Below are 22,217 nucleotides of genomic sequence, written 5' to 3'. Positions count from 1 at the left end.
TTTTTTTTAAACCAAGAAATGTTACCTGTTACAATGAACATTCCTGGCATTTGCACCTTTGCTGATGTTCTCACAAATTACTAAGATCCCTGCTGCCATTGTACTGCCCTTTTAACAAGCATTACAGCTCATTTTTCTCATGCTAAAATGTGAGACCCAGTATATCAGACTCACCTGGAACCCTTGTTGAACTCCAGATTGCAGGGCTCCAGTCCCAGATTTTCTAATTCAAGTCTGGGGTTGAATCCAACCAAAAATTTCCATTTCTAACAAGTTCCCAGGTGACATTGGTACTGCTGGCCTGGGGACCACACTTTGAGAACTACTGGTCTAGGGAAATATAGTATAATAGTTGGCATCAAGGGCCTGCCATGAGGTTTGTTATCTTAAATTTAAAATGACTATTCTCTGCGTGTGTGTGTGTGTCCAGCCACGTGCGGTTTACACAGGTACAATACTGAACTGAATGAGCACTGTGATTTAGCCAAGCAAGGTCAAGAAATTTAAAGAGGAACAAGGGAATTTAGGATGTATGTGAAGCAGTGAATATAACTTATTAACTATGAAATTTAAGCTGGACGAGAAGACATGAAGATTTGAGGGGGTGATGGAATGATAGTAAAAAGGTGTGGGGATAAATGCATTTTAGGTCCCTATATTGTTGAGTGATTGTTGGGTTTAGAATATCAGAAGTTGGATAGATGAGCAGTGGTGATCTGGACTGTTAGAAATTGAAATTATGAGGAATTGCCACTACTGGTAATGAAAAGGTCAATGTAGACTTCCCAGATAAAATACAGGATGCCCATTTAAATTTGAATTTCAGATAAATAAATAATGGTCACTTTTTAGTGTAGGTGTATTCCAAGGCATACTTAGAACATACATTGTATTTTTCTTGATAGCTTATTCCCAGTATGGGTCTATTTTTCTCCCTTATACCGATCACTCGTGAGTCCTTTCCGTCTAGCAATCTCTGTCCTTCAATTATGGGAAATATTTTTAAATTATTTCACTCATTATTACTTCCCCTTCATTTTCTCCGTTCTTTCTTTCTGGAAGCCCTGATACTTTGATGTTGCACCTCCTGTACTAATCCTCTATTTGTCTTATCTTTCCTCTCAAAAATTCCACAACTTATCTTTTTGCCCCATTAATCTAGAAGATATCCTTAACATTATCTTCTAATCCTTTATTGGATTTTTTATTTGTGCTAACATGTTTTTAATTTCCAAGAGCTCTTTTTTGCTTTCTGACACTTTTTTTATAGCATCCTTTTGCTATTTCATTGATGCCATATATTCTCTTAACTCTGAAAATATTAATGACAGGGCTTTTGTTTGCTTGTTTTTGAAACGTATCTGTATAGCCACTGCTTTCTTTCCAATTGCATTCTTGTAATGTCTTAGAAGCTTTCTTCAGAGGAAAGGAAATTTTCAGATTTCTGCTGATGTTTAAGAGTGAAAAACTAAAAACCCAATTGGATACTCTGAGCACATAAGTGGGGCTTAAAGAAACTTTTTATTTATTTTTGAGAGAGAGAGAGAGAGCAGGGAGTCCAATGCAGGACTCGATCCCAGGACCCTGGGATCATGATCCGAGCCAAACGCAGTTGCTTAACCGACTGAGCCAGGCACCTGTAAGTGGGGCTTAAGTGAAAGGTACATTGTAGGATGATCTGGCTCTGCTGCTGGGAAAGGCTGATGTTGGTATTTTTAAGTGCCTTCTTGTGGGATGATCAGATTCCTTCAAAACAATCTCTTCCAATCTCCTGGAGTCATGTGGTTGGAGAAAGTGTTGACAGTCTTAGCGTTCTGTATATAAACATTCACTCAGATACTATTTTCAGTGTGTTACCTATGCATGCCCTCAATTGTGACTGGATTCTGCAGGCCAGAGCCCCCCTGTTTTACTCTCTCCAAGGATCAAAACTCCACTTTTCTGCCAATCAGGGAGGGACACTTGCCCACCTACATGCAAGTAAGGGGAGGAGATCTGTGGCTCTTCATGGATTCGAAAATAGCCATGTTATTTTCATCCCAAATGAAATAATTGGTTTAACCAATGATCATCAGTGTATGAAGCCATTAGGTAAAAGGAAGGTTTAAATTGTCAGCAACTGAAATCATTGATAAATCCTAATGTTACTAAAAGTGGGACAACCAGACATTGCAGGCCTTTCAACATGATGCAGTGTGAAGCAAAAAGCACCATGAAATGTTCTGCAAAAAAGATAACCTGGAATCTAATCAAATTAGAGCATGAACTTCCAACTATGGGAAATATGGAGGATGAAGAAACAAAGAACACTCAAGGGAGGGACACCTGGGTGGCTCAGTCAGATAAGTGGCTGCCTTCGCCCGGGTCATGATCCCAGGGTCCTGGGATTGGATCCCACATTAGGCTCCTTGCTCAGCAGGGAGCCTGCTTCTCCTTCCCTCTCCCTCCACTTATGCTCTCTCTGTCAAATAAATAAAATCTAAGAAAAAAAAAGAACACTCAAGGGAGCAAACTTACAAATAAAGAATATGCAACATTCTAAAGGACCACTGAATTGGTTCTTGTAATAAATCAATAGCATGAGGGAAAAGTGAGGAAAGAAGGGTTGCTCTAAATTAAAAGAAACTTCTGTGACCTGACACCCAAATCCCTTGTGTAGATCTTGTTTGGATCCCGATTCAAAAACCAACTAAACAAGACATTGGTGAACCAGCTAGGAAAACTTGGTAATGAACCAGATATAAGACAATACCAAATAATTACTACTTATTTTTTTTAGATGTGATAACAGCATGATGTCCACTTTTTTAAACAGATGTATGTCAAAATAAAGAGCAAAATGATGTCTATGATTTGCTTTATTTTTTTTTAAAGATTTTATTTATTTGAGAGAGAGAGAGAGAGAGAATGAGAGATAGAAAGCACGAGAGGGAAGAGGGTCAGAGGGAGAAGCAGACTCCCTGCTGAGCAGGAAGCCTGACGTGGGACTCCATCCCGGGACTCCAGAATCATGACCTGAGCCGAAGGCAGTCGCTTAACCAACTGAGCCACCCAGGCGCCCTATGATTTGCTTTAAATTGAATCAACTTCAGCTAAGAAAATAAGAAAAAGGAAAAAAACAGATAAAGCAAATGCAGTAAAATCTTGATAATCATTGAAGCTCAGTGATGGGTGTTTGTTTCTACTCTTGTGTATGTATGAAATCCCCCCCACCTGCATGAATTTATTAAAATTTTTCATTTGAGAACTGTTGTTTCATGTAATGTTGCAATGGAGCAAACTTAGGTGTGTGTTCAATTTCCTTTCATGTGTATCTCTCCTTACAGTTTTACTCTTGAGCTGTACATTTGTAATCATTGGCATCTATATTGTATTTAAATCTTTTTCAAAGCCAATTAATCCAATTAATAGCTGGTTTATTGGTTATTTTATGTTTTTACATATTTTAGTTTTACTTAAGGTGTTATGTATACTGTAATTGCCTTGTACGATCTTGAAGTATATTGTTAGCTACCTGCATGTTATCCCTTTGAGATTTTCATGAAACAAGATGAAAATCTTAAGAATAGTGAGGCAGGTGTATACACATACATATACACACGTAAATGGACATATATACTTATCGTAATTCCATTTTAATGCCATTTAACTTCCATTGTTATCCTTAGATAACCTTATAATGTTAAAATCTTAATAAATTGCTCTTAAGTTAGGAGATATGTGTTAGCAATGTTGATATATAACAGAAATAAAGATATCCAGTATCAGAAAATCAGATCTTTTTTTGAGATCCCTTGTTTTCAATTTTTAAAAAATATTTGCTTGTTTGCTTAGTTTTGAGAGACAGAGAAAACATGCAAGCCCCGGGGTGGAGGTGGGGGGATGGGGAGGAGGGGCAGAAGGAGAGGGAGAGAGAATTCCAAGCCGGCTCCACACTCGGCACAGAGCCCAACATGGGGCTCAATCTCACGACCCTGAGATTATGACCTGAGCTAAAATCAAGAGTTGGACACCACCGAATGAGTCACCCACGCGCCCCTCCTCGTTTTCAATTTTTTGCCGATATCCTATGTAAAGAAAACCTTTTTTAGCAAACAAGATATCAAAGCAAACAGCTGCTTCAAACTAGATAATCAAGTTTAGACTTATATATCTTACTACTTGGGTTTGCTCAAAAACATTGATATGTCTATGCAAATTAATAACAATTCACAATTAGAACCACCAATTAATAATTTAAAAATTGGCCATGAAAATTAAAATATGCAGCAAAGTCTCATGATCTGTAAAATCCAAAATCACTAACATGTACAACCTGATTATTCATCCCTCAGTTTTATGTGATTAAGTCTCTGCCTGAGACTGAAATTCAGAGATTAGTTTTTTACATAAATTTCACAAGTTTTGTTTGTTTGTTTTACTTTCTCGGGAAGTAGTTGAATCAAATGATTTAGGGATAGCTACAACATCAAACTTAGTTTTAGGAAATTATCACTGTTCATCATAATTGGATATATTTAGTCTCAGACCCCTCTAAACTCTCCCCAGCCAAAGTCATCCATTCATTGTAGACTCACATACACTTCAGAGAAGTTTCTGCAGTCCCAGCAATAACATTCTTCATCAACACAAAGGCTTTGCTCAAGTCAAAGGGGAATTTCTCTATATGGCTACTAGTATTTGGTTCTAGCTTCTGCCCAAATACAGTCACTTGGGGCAGAGTATTAAAACTTTAGGAAGATATTTATTTTTTTCCTTTAAAAATAAACTAGGGCCGGGGCGCCTGGGTGGCTCAGTTAAGTGTCTGCCTTCGGCTCAGGTCATGATCCCAGAGTCCTGGGATCAAGCCCCGCATCGGGCTCCCTGCTTGGTGGGAAGCCTGCTTCACCCTCTCCCACTCCCCCTGCTTGTGTTCCCTCTCTCGCTGTGTCTCTCTCTGTCAAATAAATAAAATCTTAAAAAAAAAAAAAAAACACCTAGGACCAAAGGAGTTATAAAAAATGTTTATTATTTGTGTATTATGTAACTAATTGGCATTTCTGCATGTACTAAAGCTGAAGAAGTCCAATTTTCATCCTCTCAATAATTCAAGAACTATTGATTGAATACCAGTGATATGCCAGGCACTGTACTAAACTATTGGGGTTAGAGATTAATATTTGAAATATTCCAGGTATTTTTGGTTGCCATTTTATAAGCTTTCCCCTTGCAAACCAGGTTAATTCTTTTGAAAGAATGCCTCAGCAAGAAAATCCATTAATCCCCTATCCAAAGTACAGCAAAATTTGTTGGAACTGGTTTAATCACTCTTTGCTTATATAAAGAAAGGATTTTCCAAACATTTATAAGTATCTAATTTAGGTGACAGGGAAATTTTATATAAAATAGGTATTGCATATATTGACTTTCTTTTTAGTTGTTTTGATGCTTTAATCTGTTTTAATTATTTTCATGTTGCCAGCGTTCTAAGTTGCTCGTCTTTGGTTATGAGATACAGGGTCTCTTTCTCAGTTGCCTGGGGACTTAGGGCAGTGGCAAATCCATTCAGGGAGAAGTCAAATCATGACTGATATGGAAACAATCATATAAACCAGCTGGTAAAGAAAACAAAGGTCCTGAATTAGCTGATTAAATAGTTTGAGGAAAAGATTTTGTGAAAGACTGAGTCATATGCAAGCTGTTGTTCTCTATTATTAGTGACTGATTTCTCCATTTTTTTTTTGTTTGTCTTTTTTACTATCATAAGGGGGTAATACAGCATAAGGGTTAAGGGGATTAGAGTCTGGAATTAGACTCATGGTTGTAACCCTGGCTCTGCCCCATGCCTCAGTTTCCTCCTCTGTACAAGAAGGATGATAATAGTATTTAGCTGATGGAGTTGAGAGGGCTTAATACATGTTAAGTGAATAGAACAACACCAGGCAAATAGAAACCATTCAACAAATGCTTGCTAGCTATTAATGTAAGGAGGTAAGGACTCTGATGCTTTCAAACTGTTGAACTGTAAATGTGCTTTACTCATCTGAATGTAAACCTCTATATTTGTGTGGATGTCAAGGTTTGTGAAACATGTATTAAAGAATTGTGGGAGGGCGCCTGGGTGGCTCAGTCGTTAAGCATCTGCCTTCGGCTCAGGTCATGATCCCAGAGTCCTGGGATCGAGTCCCACATCGGGCTCCCTGCTCAGCGGGAAGCCTGCTTCTCCCTCTCCCACTCCCCCTGCTTGTGTTCCTGTTCTCGCTGTCTCTGTCAAATAAATAAATAAAATCTTAAAAAAAAAAAAAGAATTGTGGGAAGTCATAAAACCTGCTAGTGTTACAGATAGTAATCATTCATAAATTGTACTACTTCTAGTCACTTCACTTTTTTAGATTTTATTTTAAAATAAAATATTTATTTTAAATATTTAAAATATTTTTACCTTATAAAAATATTTCATTTTTAAGGGGGAGGGGCGGAGGGAGAGAAGCAGCCTCCCTGCTAGTAGGGAACCCAAGGCAGGGCTCTAGCCCACGACCCTGGGATCATGACCTAAGCTGAAATCAAGAGTCAGATGCTTGGGGCACCTGGGTGGCTCAGTCGTTAAGCATCTGCCTTCGGCTCAGGTCATGATCCCAGGGTCCTGGGATCGAGCCCCGCATCAAGCCCCGCATCGAGCCCCGCATCGAGCCCCGCATCGAGCCCCGCATCGAGCCCCGCATCGGGCTCTCCGCTCAGCGGGAAGTCTGCTTCTCCCTCTCCCACTCCCCCTGCTTGTGTTCCCTCTATCGCTGTGTCTTTCTCTGTCAAATAAGTAAATAAATAAAATCTTTAAAAAAAAAAGAGAGAGAGTCAGATGCTTAACCGACTGAGCCACCCAAGCGCCCCGGTCACTTCAGATATAATACAACTTACAATAAACTCAGAATATTCTAAAAATATTTTTTCTAGGTTAAAATTAAGCCTCTTTATTATTAAGTACTCCAAGGCCTCAGAAAATCTACTAATATTTAAAATGGTTGTTTTGCAAATATCCCTATTGCAGCTGTTTGAGTTTAGATTAGTGAAATGTGCTTCTGAAAGTTTCTAAAGGTAAATGCAACACCAAGTATTGTATATATATATGTGTGTTAACAAATTTAAATTACAAAAACAAAGAAGAAATTGTCTTTATTACTGTAGCTTCCTAGTAAGTCTTGAAGTGGGGTAGTATTAATGTCAGCCTTCAAGTTTGTTCTTCTCCTTTAATATTATGTTGGTGATTATCAGTATTTTGCCTCTCCATATAAACTTTAGAATCAGTTTGTTGGTATCCACAAAATCACTTGCTAAGATTTTGATTGAAATTGTGTTGAATTTATAGATCAAGTTGAGAAGAACTGATATCTAGACAATATTGAGTCTTCCTATTCACGTAAATGGAGCACTCTCCATTTATTTAGAGCTTCTTTGATTTCTTTCCTCAGAGTTTTGTAGTTTTCCTCACATGAATCTTGTATATATTTTGTTAGATTTATACCTAAGTGTTTCATTTTCTTGGTGCTAATGTAAACAGTATTGTGTTTTAGTTTCAAATTTCAATTATTCATTTCTCATACAATTTTCTCAGGATAAAATTTTTTTTGCTTGAAAATCTTTTGTTGACCACGCAATTGTAATTCTCTACAACAAAATTGGATGGAAGACGGGTACTATTAGGATTCTGCAGAGAATAATTCCCCATAACTGATTGTCATATATATGGATTTTGAGAAATCCCACTATTTGCTGTCTGCAGGACAGGAAAGCCAGTGGTATAGTTCTGAGAACCAGAGGACTGGTGGTATATTTGCATGCAAGAGCAGGAGAAGACTGATGTCTCAGCTTATCTGCCAGGTAGAGAACAAATTCCCCCCTTCCTCTGCCTTTTTCTTCTATTTGGGTCCTCAATAGATCGGAAGAAGCCCCATCCACACGGGAGAGAAAAATCTGCTTTACTCAGTATCCCAATTCAAATGCCAACCTCATGCAGAAACACCCTTACAGACATCCCCAGAAATCATGTTCAGTCTCCATGTCCATGTCAAGTTGGCAATTAAAATTAACCATCATAGGGATAATCAGAGTTAGTGATCCTCACACTGAGATATAGATACATGCCCATGGTGATAAATGAAGACATTCCGAGGGATATGGATAATATTAAAGGAATTGATGTTTAAGAAATTGGTTTCATGGGCGCCTGGGTGGCTCAGATGGTTAAGCATCTGCCTTCGGCTCAGGTCATGATCCCAGGGTCCTGGGATCGAGTCCCGCATCGGGCTCCCTGCTCCTTGGGAGCCTGCTTCTCCCTCTGCCTCTCTCTCTCTCTCTCTGTCTCTCATGAATAAATAAATAAAATCTTTAAAAAAAAAAGAAATTGGTTTCCTAAGAGTGATTTTATTTCATATTTCTCTTACTTCCATCTTCTTTTTGTCTTTCTTATTTCTATGTTCTTAGAGGATATCTCATAGTTGTTTCTACATACCATGTGCACTGGGGAATTGGACACTTAGAAACTAAGGCCAGTAGAGTCAATCAGTTTTAGAACAAAACCTTTAAAGAAAGAGGTACAAACAGTAGCACAAGGCCTGAGCCATGTCAGGAAGTGACCTAGCTCACACTGTGTGCTCCACAGGAGATGTTCAACAAATACAATGAGTAATTGGATGACTGATTAATTAAACATTCTGAGAACATAGACCTCCATATTCTCCACTTCCTGTAAGTATGTAGTAACAGCACTTTGTCTTAATCTGAGAAAACTCTGCATGCCTGAATCAAAGATCAGAGTTACATCTTTAGAATCTGGCCTATCAGAAAATTAGGTTTTTTTCTTCAACAAATATTATTGAATGATTCTTACATATGTGTCATCGAGCTAGGATACAGGTGAATAAGATAGGTAAGGTTAGGATCCTTGGATGTTTAGTGGCAGGAGGTGAGGGGATTGTAAGTAAGTAAGTAAGTAAGTAAGTTAAGTAAGTAAGTAAGTAAGCTGGTAAACTGGTAAGGTGGTAATTAGAGTGAGAGAAATGCTGTGATAGGGAATATACAGTATACAATGGGAGCATATAGAGGCAACACCTAAACCAGATTGGCTGTGCTATGAGGAGGAAATAAAAGAATTCTTGAAAGAAGGAATTTACAAGTTGAGGCCTGATAATGGACATTTGAAGAGGACAGGAAGTAGGCTAGAAGTAACTAGAGATAAAACTGGAAAAATAAGATGAGATTAGATACTAAAGTATTTGGACCTGTTATGAGAGCATTAAGAGCCGCTGAAGGGTTTGAAGTATAGAAAAGAGCTAAGGATCATTCTTACTAAAGTAATTTTAAGGAAGTGAACTGTTTAGCTTTATTACTGGAGTCTCAGCATCTTATCATTTTAAGAGTTGATATGACATGGTTATACCTCTCTGCCTTTGTTTGAGTATTCTCTTGATCTACAACACCTTACTAAACTTCTATATATATACCCTTCCAATTCTTCCCACAATACTCAATTCATATTCTAGTGCCCCCAGGCTTTTCAAATATTCCCCAACTGGTGGTTAGATTCTACCACGGCATAGTGCTTTATTTGTACCACATTTTAATCAGTAATATATTGCTGCATAACAGATTACCCTCAAATTAATGACTTGAAGGAACAATAAACACATCATTTCTCATAGTTCCCAGAGTCAGGAACTTGGGAGTAGCTTAGCAGTGACTCTGTCTCAGAGTTTTTCATGAGGTTACAAAATGTCAGTTGGGGCTGCCGTCATCTGACATCTGGGGTCGAAGGATACACTTTCAGGATGGCTTACCCATACAGTGGGCAAGTTGGTGCTCCCTGTTGACAGGTGTCATCTCCTTGCCACTTGTACATCTTCACAAAACAGCTTAAGTGTCCTCATGGCATGGCACCTGACTTCCCCCAGACTGAGTACTCTAAAAGAGCAAGGTGGGGGCGCCTGGGTGGCTCAGTTGGTTAAGCGACTGCCTTCGGCTCAGGTCATGATCCTGGAGTCCCGGGATCGAGTCCCGGGATCGAGTCCCGCATCGGGCTCCCTGCTCAGCGGGGAGTCTGCTTCTCCCTCTGACCCTCCCCCCACCATGTGCTTTCTCTCTCTCATTCTCTCTCTCTCAAATAAATAAATAAAATCTATAAAAAAATAAATAAATAAAAGAGCAAGGTGGGGGCCAAAACATCTTTTATGACCAAGCCTTAGAAGTCTGACACATTGTCATTTTCACAGTATCCCACTCATCACACAGGTCAGCCCTATTCATTGTGGGAGATTACACAGGGGTGAGAATACCAGGAAGTGAGGAACATGAAGGGCCCTATTGGAGGTTGGCTAACACAGCAATTATAATATTTATCTTCATTATGAATTCGGCTTGTGTCTATTTCTGTTCCACTAGATCAGTGTTTCTCACCCTTTTTTTCATAAATCCACTATGCGGTCTTTTTAGACATGTTTTTCTTAATTGTACCCCCCTCATGAAATTGTAATGTTTATTTATGTACCATACGTATATCTGTGCTTTATATATAAAAAGAGTAGTATTTTTCTCACACACACACACACACACACACACACACACACGCCCCACCCCTCCCCCCCCAATCAATTTTCACTTCCATGAAGTAACTGATCACTCCCTTTGATGTTGAGAATGCATGCAAGTCTGAGAGCTGAAAATCTGAGGGTGGGCTGCCTCCAATCTTCCTCCAGGGAAAGAGCTGGGGGCAAGGGTGGGGAAGGGGGTGGCAAACTCCCTGCAGCCCACACACACTCTCCCAAGGCAAAAACGTTTCTCCTGTCTTTCCTAGGGAGACGTCTGTCACTCTTTGGAATTCCGTTCTCTTGGTTGCCTACCATGACCTCAGTTCTCTGATGAGTTTTAAAAATTATAGTTTTGCAGATTGTCTGGCTTTTTCTTGTTAGAATGGGAGTGACATTCTCTTGTTGCTTTCTACATCCTAAAAGGAAGTGGAACTCTTCTTTTTCAGTTTCATGAAAATAATCAAAGGGGTTTCCATGCACTAAGTGTCCTGAGAGTGTCTTCTACTGCCTTCTAAGGCAATGTCCGTAGCTTACAGTGCTCACGCATTTTCTCATTTCTTTAGAGTTTGTGTTGTTTGTGGTCATTTGTATAGCTGACATTTACTGAGCCCTTAGTATGTTCTAACATTGTTCTACATGCATTAGTTCATTTCGAACCACCCCTGACTCCTCTCTTTTCTCTCATGCCCACATCCTATCTGTCAGGTGATCCTTTGGCTCTATCTTCAAAATATAACATTCCTTTAAAAACTAAAAATGGACTTAAGAAGGGCCTAGCAATTGCATTTATCCCAGAGAAATGAAGAGTTATTTTCATGGAGGAACTTACACACAAATGTTCATAGCAATTTTGTAGTGGTCCAGACCTCCCCAGATGTCCTTCAAAAGATGAATGGACAAACTGTGGTGATGAAGGATAGTTGGAAGAAAGGCAGGCACGGACAAGGGGGGCACTGCCCTAAGAGGAAACCACCCTTAAGAGGATTTTATGCCACCCTGGAAGGAGCCCTTCCTTCTTTCCCACGTGATAGATAGATGACAAAAACCTTATTGGATGACAGGAGCAGGGAGGGTTAATCAGATTAAGACAGCCCTCCAACAAGCCCATAAAAATCCCTAGACATAGAACCTCCTCTGGGGTCCCCTCCCTCTTTGGGAGTTTTGTATTCTATCATTCAGTAAACTTTACTATCACTCAGTAAAGCTTGCTTTGCTGCCCACTACTCTGTCTCGTCTACTCCTTAATTTTTCAAAGCGGCGTGACCAAGAACTGCGGGCACCGAAGGAAAAGAAATCCTGTAACAGTGGTACATCCAGATCATGGGGTGCTGTTCAGCAATGAAGAAGAATGAATTGCTGGTACTAGCAACAACTTGGATGAATCTCCAGGGCATTATGCTTAGTGAGGCTAGCCACAGGGGGATACATACTGCATGATTCCATTTATGTAACAGTTGTGAATAACAGAATTATGGAGCTAGAACTGCAGATTGCGGGGTGTCAGGTTAGGAGTGGGATGGGAGGGGTGTGGCTATAAAGGGGTGACATGAGGGATCTCATAATACAGTTGAGTATCTTGATTGATTGGGTGGTTACTCCAGGCTATACATGTGACAAAGTTGTATAGAGCTACACACAAACATACACAAATGAGTGCATATATAACCGGTGAAATCTGAGTAAACTCTGTGGATTTTGTTCCAAGGCCAATTTTTTGGTTTTGATATTGTGCTGTGGTTATATGAGATGTTGGGGGGTATAAGGGGAAGAGATATTGGGGAAGCATATTTGTACTTCTTTGTGTATTTGTAACCTCCTACAATTATTTTTTTTAAAGATTTTATTTATTTATTTGACAGAGAGAGACACAGTGAGAGAGGAAACACAAGCAGGGGGAGTGGGGGAGGGAGAAGCAGGCTCCCCACGGAGCAGGGAGCCCGATGCGGGACTCGATTCCAGGACCCCGGGATCATGACCTGAGCCGAAGGCAGACGCTTAACGACTGAGCCACCCAGGCGCCCCAATTCTACAAAATATTCTATTTAAAAAATAATTCTATTTTTTAAAGTAAAAAATTCTAAATACACAAAGAAAAAATCTAAGAGTTGGTGCAGTGCCATGCTTTTTCATTTTTTTAAAAATCATGTATAACACTTCACTTTGTGCTTTAAACAAAGTGTAGCAGTAAATGTTGAATTGTTGCAAATAACTGGGCAAAGATAGGGAGGAGAATGAGTATGTGATCCAGTGAGAGTGGGAAGTAGAGATGTCATTGACCAAAATGGAAACAGAGCCCCTATGGGAAAGAAGTGAGACAGAACTTAAGGAACATTTTCTGAAACACTGAATTTATCCATCTTGTTCATCACTGAACATTAAAGAGGGCTGTTTCTGATATACTCTTAGGAACTCAGTACTTTTTTTTTCATGAATAAATTCATTCCCCAGAATTGATTTTTCATGAATAAATTCACTAAAAGCATGTGTGAACTTTAGGGCTTCTGATAACCTGTGAATTAAATAATAATTTTCATTAGTTCAACTAAAGAATAATTATATTCCTCATTTCTAACTCTAAATGCTCCAAGGGGCACCTGGGTGACTTAGTTACTCGTCTGACACTGGATTTCAGCTCAGGTCGTGATCTCAGGGTTGTAAGACTGAATCCTGCGTGGGGGCTGGGCATGGAGCCTGCTTAAGAGTCTCTCCCTCTGCCCCGCCCTGCTCCTGCTCTCTCTCTCAAATAAATAAAAAAATCTTAAAAAAAAATAAACTTGGGGCACCTGGGTGGCTCAGATGGTTAAGCGTCTGCCTTCGGCTCAGGTCATGATTCCAGGGTCCTGGGATCAAGCCCCACATTCGGCTCCTGGCTCAGCGGGGAGCCTGCTTCTCCCTCTCCCTCTGCCTCTCCCCCTGCTCATGCTCTCTGTATCTCTGTGTCTCAAATGAATAAATAAAATCTTAAAAAAAAAGAAAAAAAGAAACTAAATGCTCCAATTTAGCAAGAGTTTGGGAGATCAAGTGCCATGGAGCTATTCTTATTACCTTTCTACATCATCCAAGCAAGGGGTGAAGCACTTGTGGGTACATAAAAGGCCAGAGGGAAAAAAAACTCTCTTATCTCATTGTATTTTGATTTTCCGGTTCATCTCCACCTTCTAGATTATAAACTCCCTTCAGGTAAGAAGTGTGTAGGCCCATCTGAGATCTAGAAAATAAACATTTATTGAAGGCATGCATAAATTAGAGAAAATCCCTGCCCCAAGGTGCTGATAATCTAGTCAGAAAGCTATGACACATATAATAAAACTTTTTTTTTTTTTTAACCTTGGTCCTGCTGGACCTGCCAGATGGGGAAGGAATACAGAATACTTGAGGAATGTTCATAAGCATGGCCAATGCTTGTTGGGTAAAACAATGGGCAGATTAGTTTTGTTGGAGAGAAGATCCTACTTCAGTGAACTGTGGGTCATAGCCTTTAAGTTATATTCTGAGTGAAAGAAGCCAGACCCCCCCCCCCAAAATACATATTGAATGATTCCATTCTGTAAAACCCTGAAATATGCAAATTAATCTACAGCGACAAAGCAGATCAGTGCTTGCTAAGGGATGGGAATGGGGAGGAACGGGATGGAGGGAGTACAAAGGGAGGGAAGAAACGTGGGGGATGATGAACATGTTCACTGTCTTGATCGTAGTGATTTCATGAGTGTATACATATGTCAACACCTGTCAAATTGTACATTTAAATATGTGCAGGTTATTGTACATCAAGTATTCCTCAAGAAAGCTGTTTTTTAAAAAGGGGTGCAATAGAGTCAGGTAATAGAGGATCAGAAGGACAAACTTTTTCCCTGGGAGCAGAAAGGTTATATGTGAAAAACAAGTTAGTAAACTAGCGCTTAGAGTCAAACCCAGGACTTAGCAAAGGAAAAGAAAAAGCAGAGAGGCATGTATTAGACCCGGGAACAATCCGCAGTCTGGTTAAGGTGGGTAGTGTATGCATTGTCTGTGCGGGACATCTCTGGAGGGAATGGATGGAGGCCACAGTTAAATTTGGGAGAATTTTTTTCTGGCAGAAACAGAGGAAGCTGGAGGAAGAACATGATTTGGGGTGAGAAGATGATGTGGCATTTTGGACGAGGAGAGTGAGACCTCTATCTAACGCACATAGAAGCGGCTGGGAAACGCCGCAGCAGAGCGTAGGCAGGGGCCAGGCCCAGCTAGCGGAGATGAGACCGCGCCGCAACTCCAGGCTGGATCCCAGAGGCCCAGAACCTTAACCCTCCTCCACGGCTTCCTCGACTTCCATTCCGGGAGGGGAGACACATGTTGATGCGAGTCCCGCCCCGAGATCCAATGGAGACCCTGGGAAAACACCCGACCCTTCACGGGAAGCCCAAACGGTAGGTGGGGGAGCCCGTGCCCGGCGCGTGCGCGCGGCGCGAAGGGAGCCGGTCTGGAAGGGAGGGAGCGCGCGCCCTTCACGTCACCCAGCCCGCGGGCGGCGACGCACACGACGCGCCCCTCACGTGGTCTGTCTGCAGCCCCGTCGCCGGCGGAGGCGGGCGCGGGCGCGTCCCTGTGGCCAGTCACCCGGAGGAGTTGGTCGCACAATTATGAAAGACTCAGCTTCTGCTGCTAGCGCCGGAGCTGAGTTACTTCTGAGAAGGTTTCCCTGGGCTGTTCTTGTCCGGCGGCCTCTGCTGCCGCCTTCGAAGACGCTTCCCGATAGATGGCTACAGGCCGCGGAGGAGGAGGAGGTGGAGTTGCTGCCCTTCCGGAGTCCGCCGCGTGAGGAGAATGGTACTGGACCCACGCAGGCCCGGGCAGGGGAATGGCCCTGGGGGGTTGCTGGCAGGGAAGGGGGAGGACCTGACTGGCAAGTGTGCGTCCGGAGCCCTGCTTCCTAGGGCGAAGGAGCCCGGAATTGCCTTGATGCTTCCGGACTTGCCCCGCCGGGACGGGAGTGCAGTTCGTTCGGGGGTGAGGGGCAGGAAGCAGGTAGCAAATCTGGCACGGCAGCTCGCCGCGGGAATCCCCAGAGCAGGGACCTGGCTCCAGCGAGGCCCCCTCGAGGCGGCAGAGGCACGAGCCAGGGTGTACCTGCAAGAGCCGAGCGGCCGCAGCGCGCCAGACGCAGCGCTCTGCCTCCAAGCTCCGCATCTCCCGGGAGCGCCTTCCTCCTGGCGCTAGTTGCTGGCAGATAAGGGAGCCAAATGCTCTGCTCAAGTTCTGCTTGGAAAGGGAAGGAGGGCTGGGAAGGAACAAGAAAGGGATAGGGGACACGGGATTGGAGTTGTGCCTTGTTTGCTTGCGCAGTCGATACTCCACAGGTACGTTTTCCTTTTGGAGCCAAACAGGAGGGATTTGACGATATTGATGGTAGAGCTGGTTTCCAGTTTTCTTTAGCAAGAATTAAGGATTTTTATTGGGGGCGCTGCTATAGGTACCGAGGCGATGTGTTACCTGGATTTATGTCGAACTTCCTCGTCCGTTGCCCTAGAGAAGGTTTTAAACCTACAGTGTGGAGTGGCGAGAGGGATTCGGTGCATTGCAGCTTTTGATGGAGCTTTCTGTTGTTGTTGTTAAAGGCCAGGAATCAAATTTGAAGATTTCTTACAAAGAAAGTAATTTAGATCAGGGACTTGAAGAGCGAAGTGTTTTTCTGGTCAGTACTTGAACTCTTGATAGGTTTCATGCAAACATCTCTCCCTCTGCTGGAGTCTGGCAGGTTTACTTTTCTCAGAAGTTAATTCAAGTGCCATACAAAAGCGAAACCACGAATATAGTTATACTACAAATAAATAGTGTGCCTTACACTATTTTCCACCTTCTATGGTAATGTAAAGTCAATAAAAGCGTCATTTTACTTTTTTCCTTAATTTTAAAAGAAGGGTTACCGATACCAGATTTTTAAATTTATTACTTAAATGGGTTTCAAGAGAATCTGTTTTGGGAGGGAAAGTTGAACCATAGTGCCTTTTTTTTTAAATTTTTTTTTTTTAAGATTTTATTTATTTATTTGACAGAGAGAGACACAGCGAGAGAGTACAAGCAGGGGGAGTGGGAGAGGGAGAAGCAGGTTTCCCGCTGGGCAGGAGCCCGACGCGGGGCCGGATCCCAGGATCCTGGGATCATGACCTGAGCCTAAGGCAGACGCTTAACGACTGAGCCACCCAGGCGCCCCCCCCCATAGTGCCTTTTTAATGAAAAAAGCAAACCGTTAATACTGACTTTTCAGTTATGTGTATAGGTTTTTTTATGGTAAATAGCATAAATCTGAACACACCATTTCGCTATTTTGAAAAACATTTTTAGACACCTTAGAAAATGGTAATCAAGATGATTCATCATCTTCAAACCAACTTTGTTTCTAATGACTTTTAGTGAAAGTCTGTATTTCTTAGTCTTACCTCAGATACTCTTCTTAAATTCAGCCTCTTAATGTCTTGCTGCATACATGTTTTGAAACCCAACCTTCAAAAATTGAGATGTGGCCTGAATTTCTCCTGTTTCTGCTGTCTTTCCATTTATGTCCATTTTTTTATAGCAGATGCCCGTCCCCCCCCAGTCCCCATATGTTTGTATACATGAGTTGTGCACTGTGGCACATAATAAGAACTCAGTGTTGATTGTACGTGCTAACAATCCTCTTGATTCTACAGGGAGAAATTCTCACTGTAAAATTTGAAATTGAGGGTCTGATTTTATTTTTTACGTTGCTTGAGTCCTGACTGTTGTGTGTTTTCCTTTACAATTTTCAATTAAATTACAGTGAAAACTGAAAACAAATTGTCCAATAATGATAATTTGTTGAGCCTTCTCAAATTTTAAATCAACATTGTGACCCAAAAGTTCACCAAAGTATGTTGTATCTACACTGTATAGTTCTTATTGTAAACTATTAAAGTATTTGCTTCTGGGGGACACCTGGGTGGCTCATTTGGTTAAGCACCTGACTCTTGGTTTTGGCTCAGAGTCCTGGGATCGAGCCCCATGTCAGGCTCCCCACTCAGCAGAGAGTCTCCCTCCCTCCCTCTCTGTCCCTCCCCCAGCTCAGTCAACCAACCAAAAACAACAACAACAACAACAACAAACCAAGATACTAAAAACACAAGGAGTGGAATCAAATTTTGTACAAAATTATCTACCATGGCTACAGAAATACTTGTTCTATTCATTTGGTCATCACTTATTTAGTGTCATATATATATATTTTTAAGATTTTATTTGTCAGAGAGAGCACACAAGCAGGGGTAGCAGCAGACAGATGGAGAAGCGGGCTCCCTGCTGAGCAAGGACCCTGATGGGGTACCCCATCCCAGGACCCTGGGGTCGTGACCTGAGCCCAAAGCAGACGATTAACCAGCTGAGCCACCCAGGTGTCCCAGTGTTCAATATATTCTAAGCATTGTGATAGGCACTGGAGTGGCAAATACGTGTTAGACAAGTTTTCCGCTTTCAAACAGTTTACATTCTAGTTATTTATAAAAGATCTAGTTGTCAATGGAAGATGCATACATCATAAAACATTTAGTGTCTACTGTATTGCAAACACTATGGTACTTAATAGTTTTGAAAGGCAATACAGATAAAGCCGGAGGATGGTGTGATACTATTACATAGATTATTTTGAAAATATGGGGTAATCAAGGGGTAATCAAAGGAAAGTCTGGGTGGGTTTGTACAAAAGCTGATAGAAGTGAGTCTTACAGAGTCAGTAGGAATTGGAATTAACCTAGAAATAGAAGGGGCATTGAGTTGGTGGTTTTAGTCCAAGGCAACTGAACTTTAGAAGAGAAAGAGCATCCTTAGTTTATTCTGGGAACTGTATATATACTTTATGCAGTTAGGAATGAGTGCAGTATGGGATGATATGGGGTACTGGTGGGAGTGTTACAGAGAAAGACAAAGACCAGATTTTTTTTTTTTTAAGATTTATTTATTTGAGAGCATGCGCGAGTGGGGGTAGGGGGCAGAGGGCAGAGGGAGAGAATCTCAAACAAACTCCCCCACTGAGCACAGAGCCCGATGCAGGGCTTGATCTCAGGACCCCAGGATCATGACCTGAGCTGACACCGAGAGTTGAACACTCAACTGACTGAGCCACCCAGGTGCTCCAAGGACCATATTTCTGAGGGCAATGTATGTCATACAAAGAAGTTTCGATTTGATACTGGAGATGTTGGGGATCCACTTAAGAAAACAATATGGAGGGTGAGTGGTGTGTGTTTAAGAAAGACCCATAAGGAGGAGGCTGTAAGACTGACCAAGTGTCAAGGGCTTAAAACAAAGAAGTAGTAGAAGGAGGACAGATTGAGATGTTTAGGATTTAGAAAATTCAGAACTTGGTTACTTCTGTGGAGTAAAGTGTTTGTGTGTGTTGGCAAATGTCAGTAATAAGAACCAGACATAAAATGAAAGCATTTCGTAGTTGAAGTCATTACTTAAAATATGCAAATGTAGGGACGCCTGGGTGGCTCAGCTGGCTAAGGGTTGCCTTAGCTCAGGTTCCGGGATCGAGTCCTTCCTCGTGCTCCTTGCTCAGCGGGGAGCCTGCTTCTCCCTCTGTCTGCCATTCCTCCTGCTGTGCTCTCTCTCCTTTCTCTCTCTGATGAATAAATAAATAAAATCTTTAAAAAAATATATGCAAATATAATTCTTTTTTTTTCCTCCAGGAATTCTTTTTTTATTGTTATGTTAATCACCATATATTACATAATTTGTTTTGGTGTAGTGTTCCATGATTCATTGCTTGTTCATATCACCCAGTGCTCCATGCAGAACGTGCCCTCCTCAATACCCATCACCAGGCTAACCCATCCCCCCACCCTCCTCCCCTCCAGAAACCTCAGTTTGTTTTTCAGAGTCCATCATCTCTCCTGGTTCGTCCCCCCCTCTGACTTACTCCCCTTCATTCTTCCTCTCGCAAATGTAATTCTTAAAGGCAATACTTAAAATGTACATTTTTGGTTTTTATTTTTATTTTATTATTTTTTAAAGATTTTATTTATTTGACAGAGAGAGAGAGAGAGAGCAGGAGAGCACAAGCAGGGGGAGCAGCAGAGGGAGAGGGCCAAGCAGGGAGCCTGTTGCGGGGCCCAGGGCTCGATCCCAGGACCCAGGGATCATGACCGGAGCCGAAGGCAGTCGCTTAACCAACTGAGCCACCCAGCTGCCCCTGGTTTTTAGGTTTTTTTGTTTTTTGTTTTTTTAATCTTTTTTTTTTTAAATGACAGAGACACAGTGAGAGAGGGAACACAAGCAGGGGGAGTGGGAGAGGGAGAAGCAGGCTTCCCACTGAGCAGGGAGCTTGATGCTGGGCTCGATCTCAGGACCCTGGGATCATGACCTGGGCTGAAGGCAGACGCTTAACGACTGAGCCACCCAGGCGCACCCTGGTTTTGAGTTTTAAATGAAGGTCTGTTGAGGCACAAGGAATTTTGGCAAAAGTTTTTTTTTTTTTTTAAAGATTTTATTTATTTATTTGAGAGAGAGTGAGAGAGAGCACGAGAGGGAAGAGGGTCAGAGGGAGAAGCAGACTCCCTGCTGAGCAGGGAGTCCGATGTGGGACTCGATCCCGGGACTCCAGAATCATGACCTGAGCCGAAGGCAGTCGCTTAACCAACTGAGCCACCCAGGCGCCCAAAAGTTTTTTTTTTTTTTTTAAAGATTTTATTTATTTATTCATGAAAGACAGAGAGAGAGAGAGGCAGAGGGAGAAGCAGGCTCCCAAGGAGCAGGGAGCCCGACATGGGACTCGATCCCAGGACCCTGGGATCACGACCTGAGCCGAAGGCAGACGCTTAACCATCTGAGCCACCCAGGCGCCCTTGGCAAAAGTTTGAGAGTTCCACCAATCAGATATTTTTGGTCTAGTGCTCTGGTATTCTCTTTAATATTCTAATATGGGAGATTTCATACATAAAGAAAGATAGTAGGAAAATGAATCATCATACATCCATGACCAGTTTTGATGGTTTGAAATGTGTATTTTGTGTCTTCTATTACTCCTCCCATTCCCCCTCAAATGGATAATTTTTTAAAAGCAAACCTCAGATGTATTTCATCTATAAATAGTTCATTGTGTATCTCTCTAAGAAGGTAAGGATTCTTAACATACCCACATTACTATTAGCACATCTGAAAAATTAGTAATTCTTTAATATTATTAAATATTCAGCGTATTTCCCTGATTGTTTCATGTTTTTCTTCATCTGGTTTATTTAAATCAGCATCCAAAGAATTCCATACAGCATCTGGTTGATAAATAAGTCTTTCAGTGTCTAGTAACCTCTCTCTCTTTTTTTTTTTTTGTCTTAGCACTTACTATTTATTTAATGAGAAAAATCCAGATCATTTGCCCTGTAGAATTTCCCACAGTTTGGATTTTGTTGGATCTATCCATACAGTGTGATGTAACTTGTTTCTCCTCTGTTTCCTGTGGTTAATCTAAAGACTTGATCAGATTGTAGTATGATATTTTGGCAAGAGTACTTCACAGGTCGTGCTATGTATCTTGTATTGCATCACATTAAGAAGCACATGCTTTCTGGTTGTTTTTCTTTTTTCTTTTTCTTTTTTTTTTTGATGTTAAGATTGACCAGTGGGTTTGCTGTTTTTAGCTGCCTGATCTTTCATTTGTAGAGTTCTTGGTCAGACACTTACATAATAGTTTCAATAGTAGCCATTGATGATTATTGCTATTGATCTGTTATTTCATTCTATGTTTCTCTTTCCTCTTATTTTTATTTATTTTTTTTAGAGAGAGTATGGGAGGGGCAGGGTGAGAGGGAGAGAGAATCTCAAGCAGGCTGCACACCCTGTGCAGAGCCCACCTGGGGCTTGACCTCATGACCCTGAGATCATGACCTGAGCAGAAGTCAAGAGTCAGATGTTTAAGTGACTGAGCCACCCAGGTGCCCCTCCCCTTATTTTTTGGAGGAACCTTTCAATATATGATTAAATTTTAGTCTTTTTTTTTTAAGTGACTGCTCCTTAAGTGCCTATTTTGTTTTGTTTTGTTTTAAAGATTCATTTTTGAGAGAGAGAGTAAGAGCACGAGCACGTGAGTTGGGGGCAGGAGCAGAGGGAAAGGGAGAGAATCTCAAGCAGACTCCCTGCTGAGTGCGGAGACCTGCATGGGGCTGGATCCCACAACTATGAGATCATGACCTGAACCAAAGTCAAGAGTCACACACTTAATTGACTGAGCCATCCAGGCCATTAAGTACCTGTTTTAAGTTTGGTACCTAGAGGTACCCAAATTCAGAATAGTTGAGATCAGTTTAGAGTGAGTATTATTTGGCTATCTGTGGGGATTTGAACTGAGTTACTTATGTGAGTTGATATAAAATAACTTAGATATATGTCACTTTTAGAAGGAGTTTTGCAATTATTAGATTAGTTTGAATATGAATGAAATGTTTGACTTGGAAAATTGGACTTCTGGTTTATCTTTATAAAAAATGATTGGTTCAAATTTGAGTTAAGCTAGTACTTTCAGTCATTTTGTTGATCCTTTAGTTCAGTTCATCTTAGATTTGGAAAATTACTCTGGATCTTTTGGGGGAATGTGTGTTTAGTTTCTTGACCATTTAAAGATTTTAGAACCTTGTTGAAATTCAGTGTATGGAGGTAAACAATTTTTTTGAAGTT

The 22,217-nt window shown here is 41.3% G+C and overlaps 1 protein-coding gene across 3 annotated transcripts in view; it reads left to right on the top strand.

Moving 5' to 3' along the window:
• The first annotated feature begins 15,229 nt into the window (after nt 1-15,229).
• Nucleotides 15,230-22,217, top strand: part of TRPM7 (transient receptor potential cation channel subfamily M member 7) — a 121,022-nt gene continuing 114,034 nt past the window's right edge. For all 3 annotated transcript variants that reach the window (XR_012373622.1, XM_025883699.2, XM_073876982.1), the window contains exon 1: nt 15,230-15,362. Coding sequence is in view for 2 of the 3 variants with exons in the window: in XM_025883699.2 (XP_025739484.1) it covers nt 15,360-15,362 (3 nt within the window). In the remaining variant the exon portion in view is untranslated. The remainder of the gene's footprint in view (nt 15,363-22,217) is intronic.

Source organism: Callorhinus ursinus, unplaced genomic scaffold, assembly GCF_003265705.2.
Source record: "Callorhinus ursinus isolate GAN/ISIS: 27379988/994484 unplaced genomic scaffold, GSC_fseal_2.0 scaffold25, whole genome shotgun sequence".
Lineage (NCBI taxonomy): Eukaryota > Metazoa > Chordata > Mammalia > Carnivora > Otariidae > Callorhinus > Callorhinus ursinus.
Note: the sequence above shows the minus strand (reverse complement) of the source record. Positions and strands in the feature narration are given on the sequence as shown.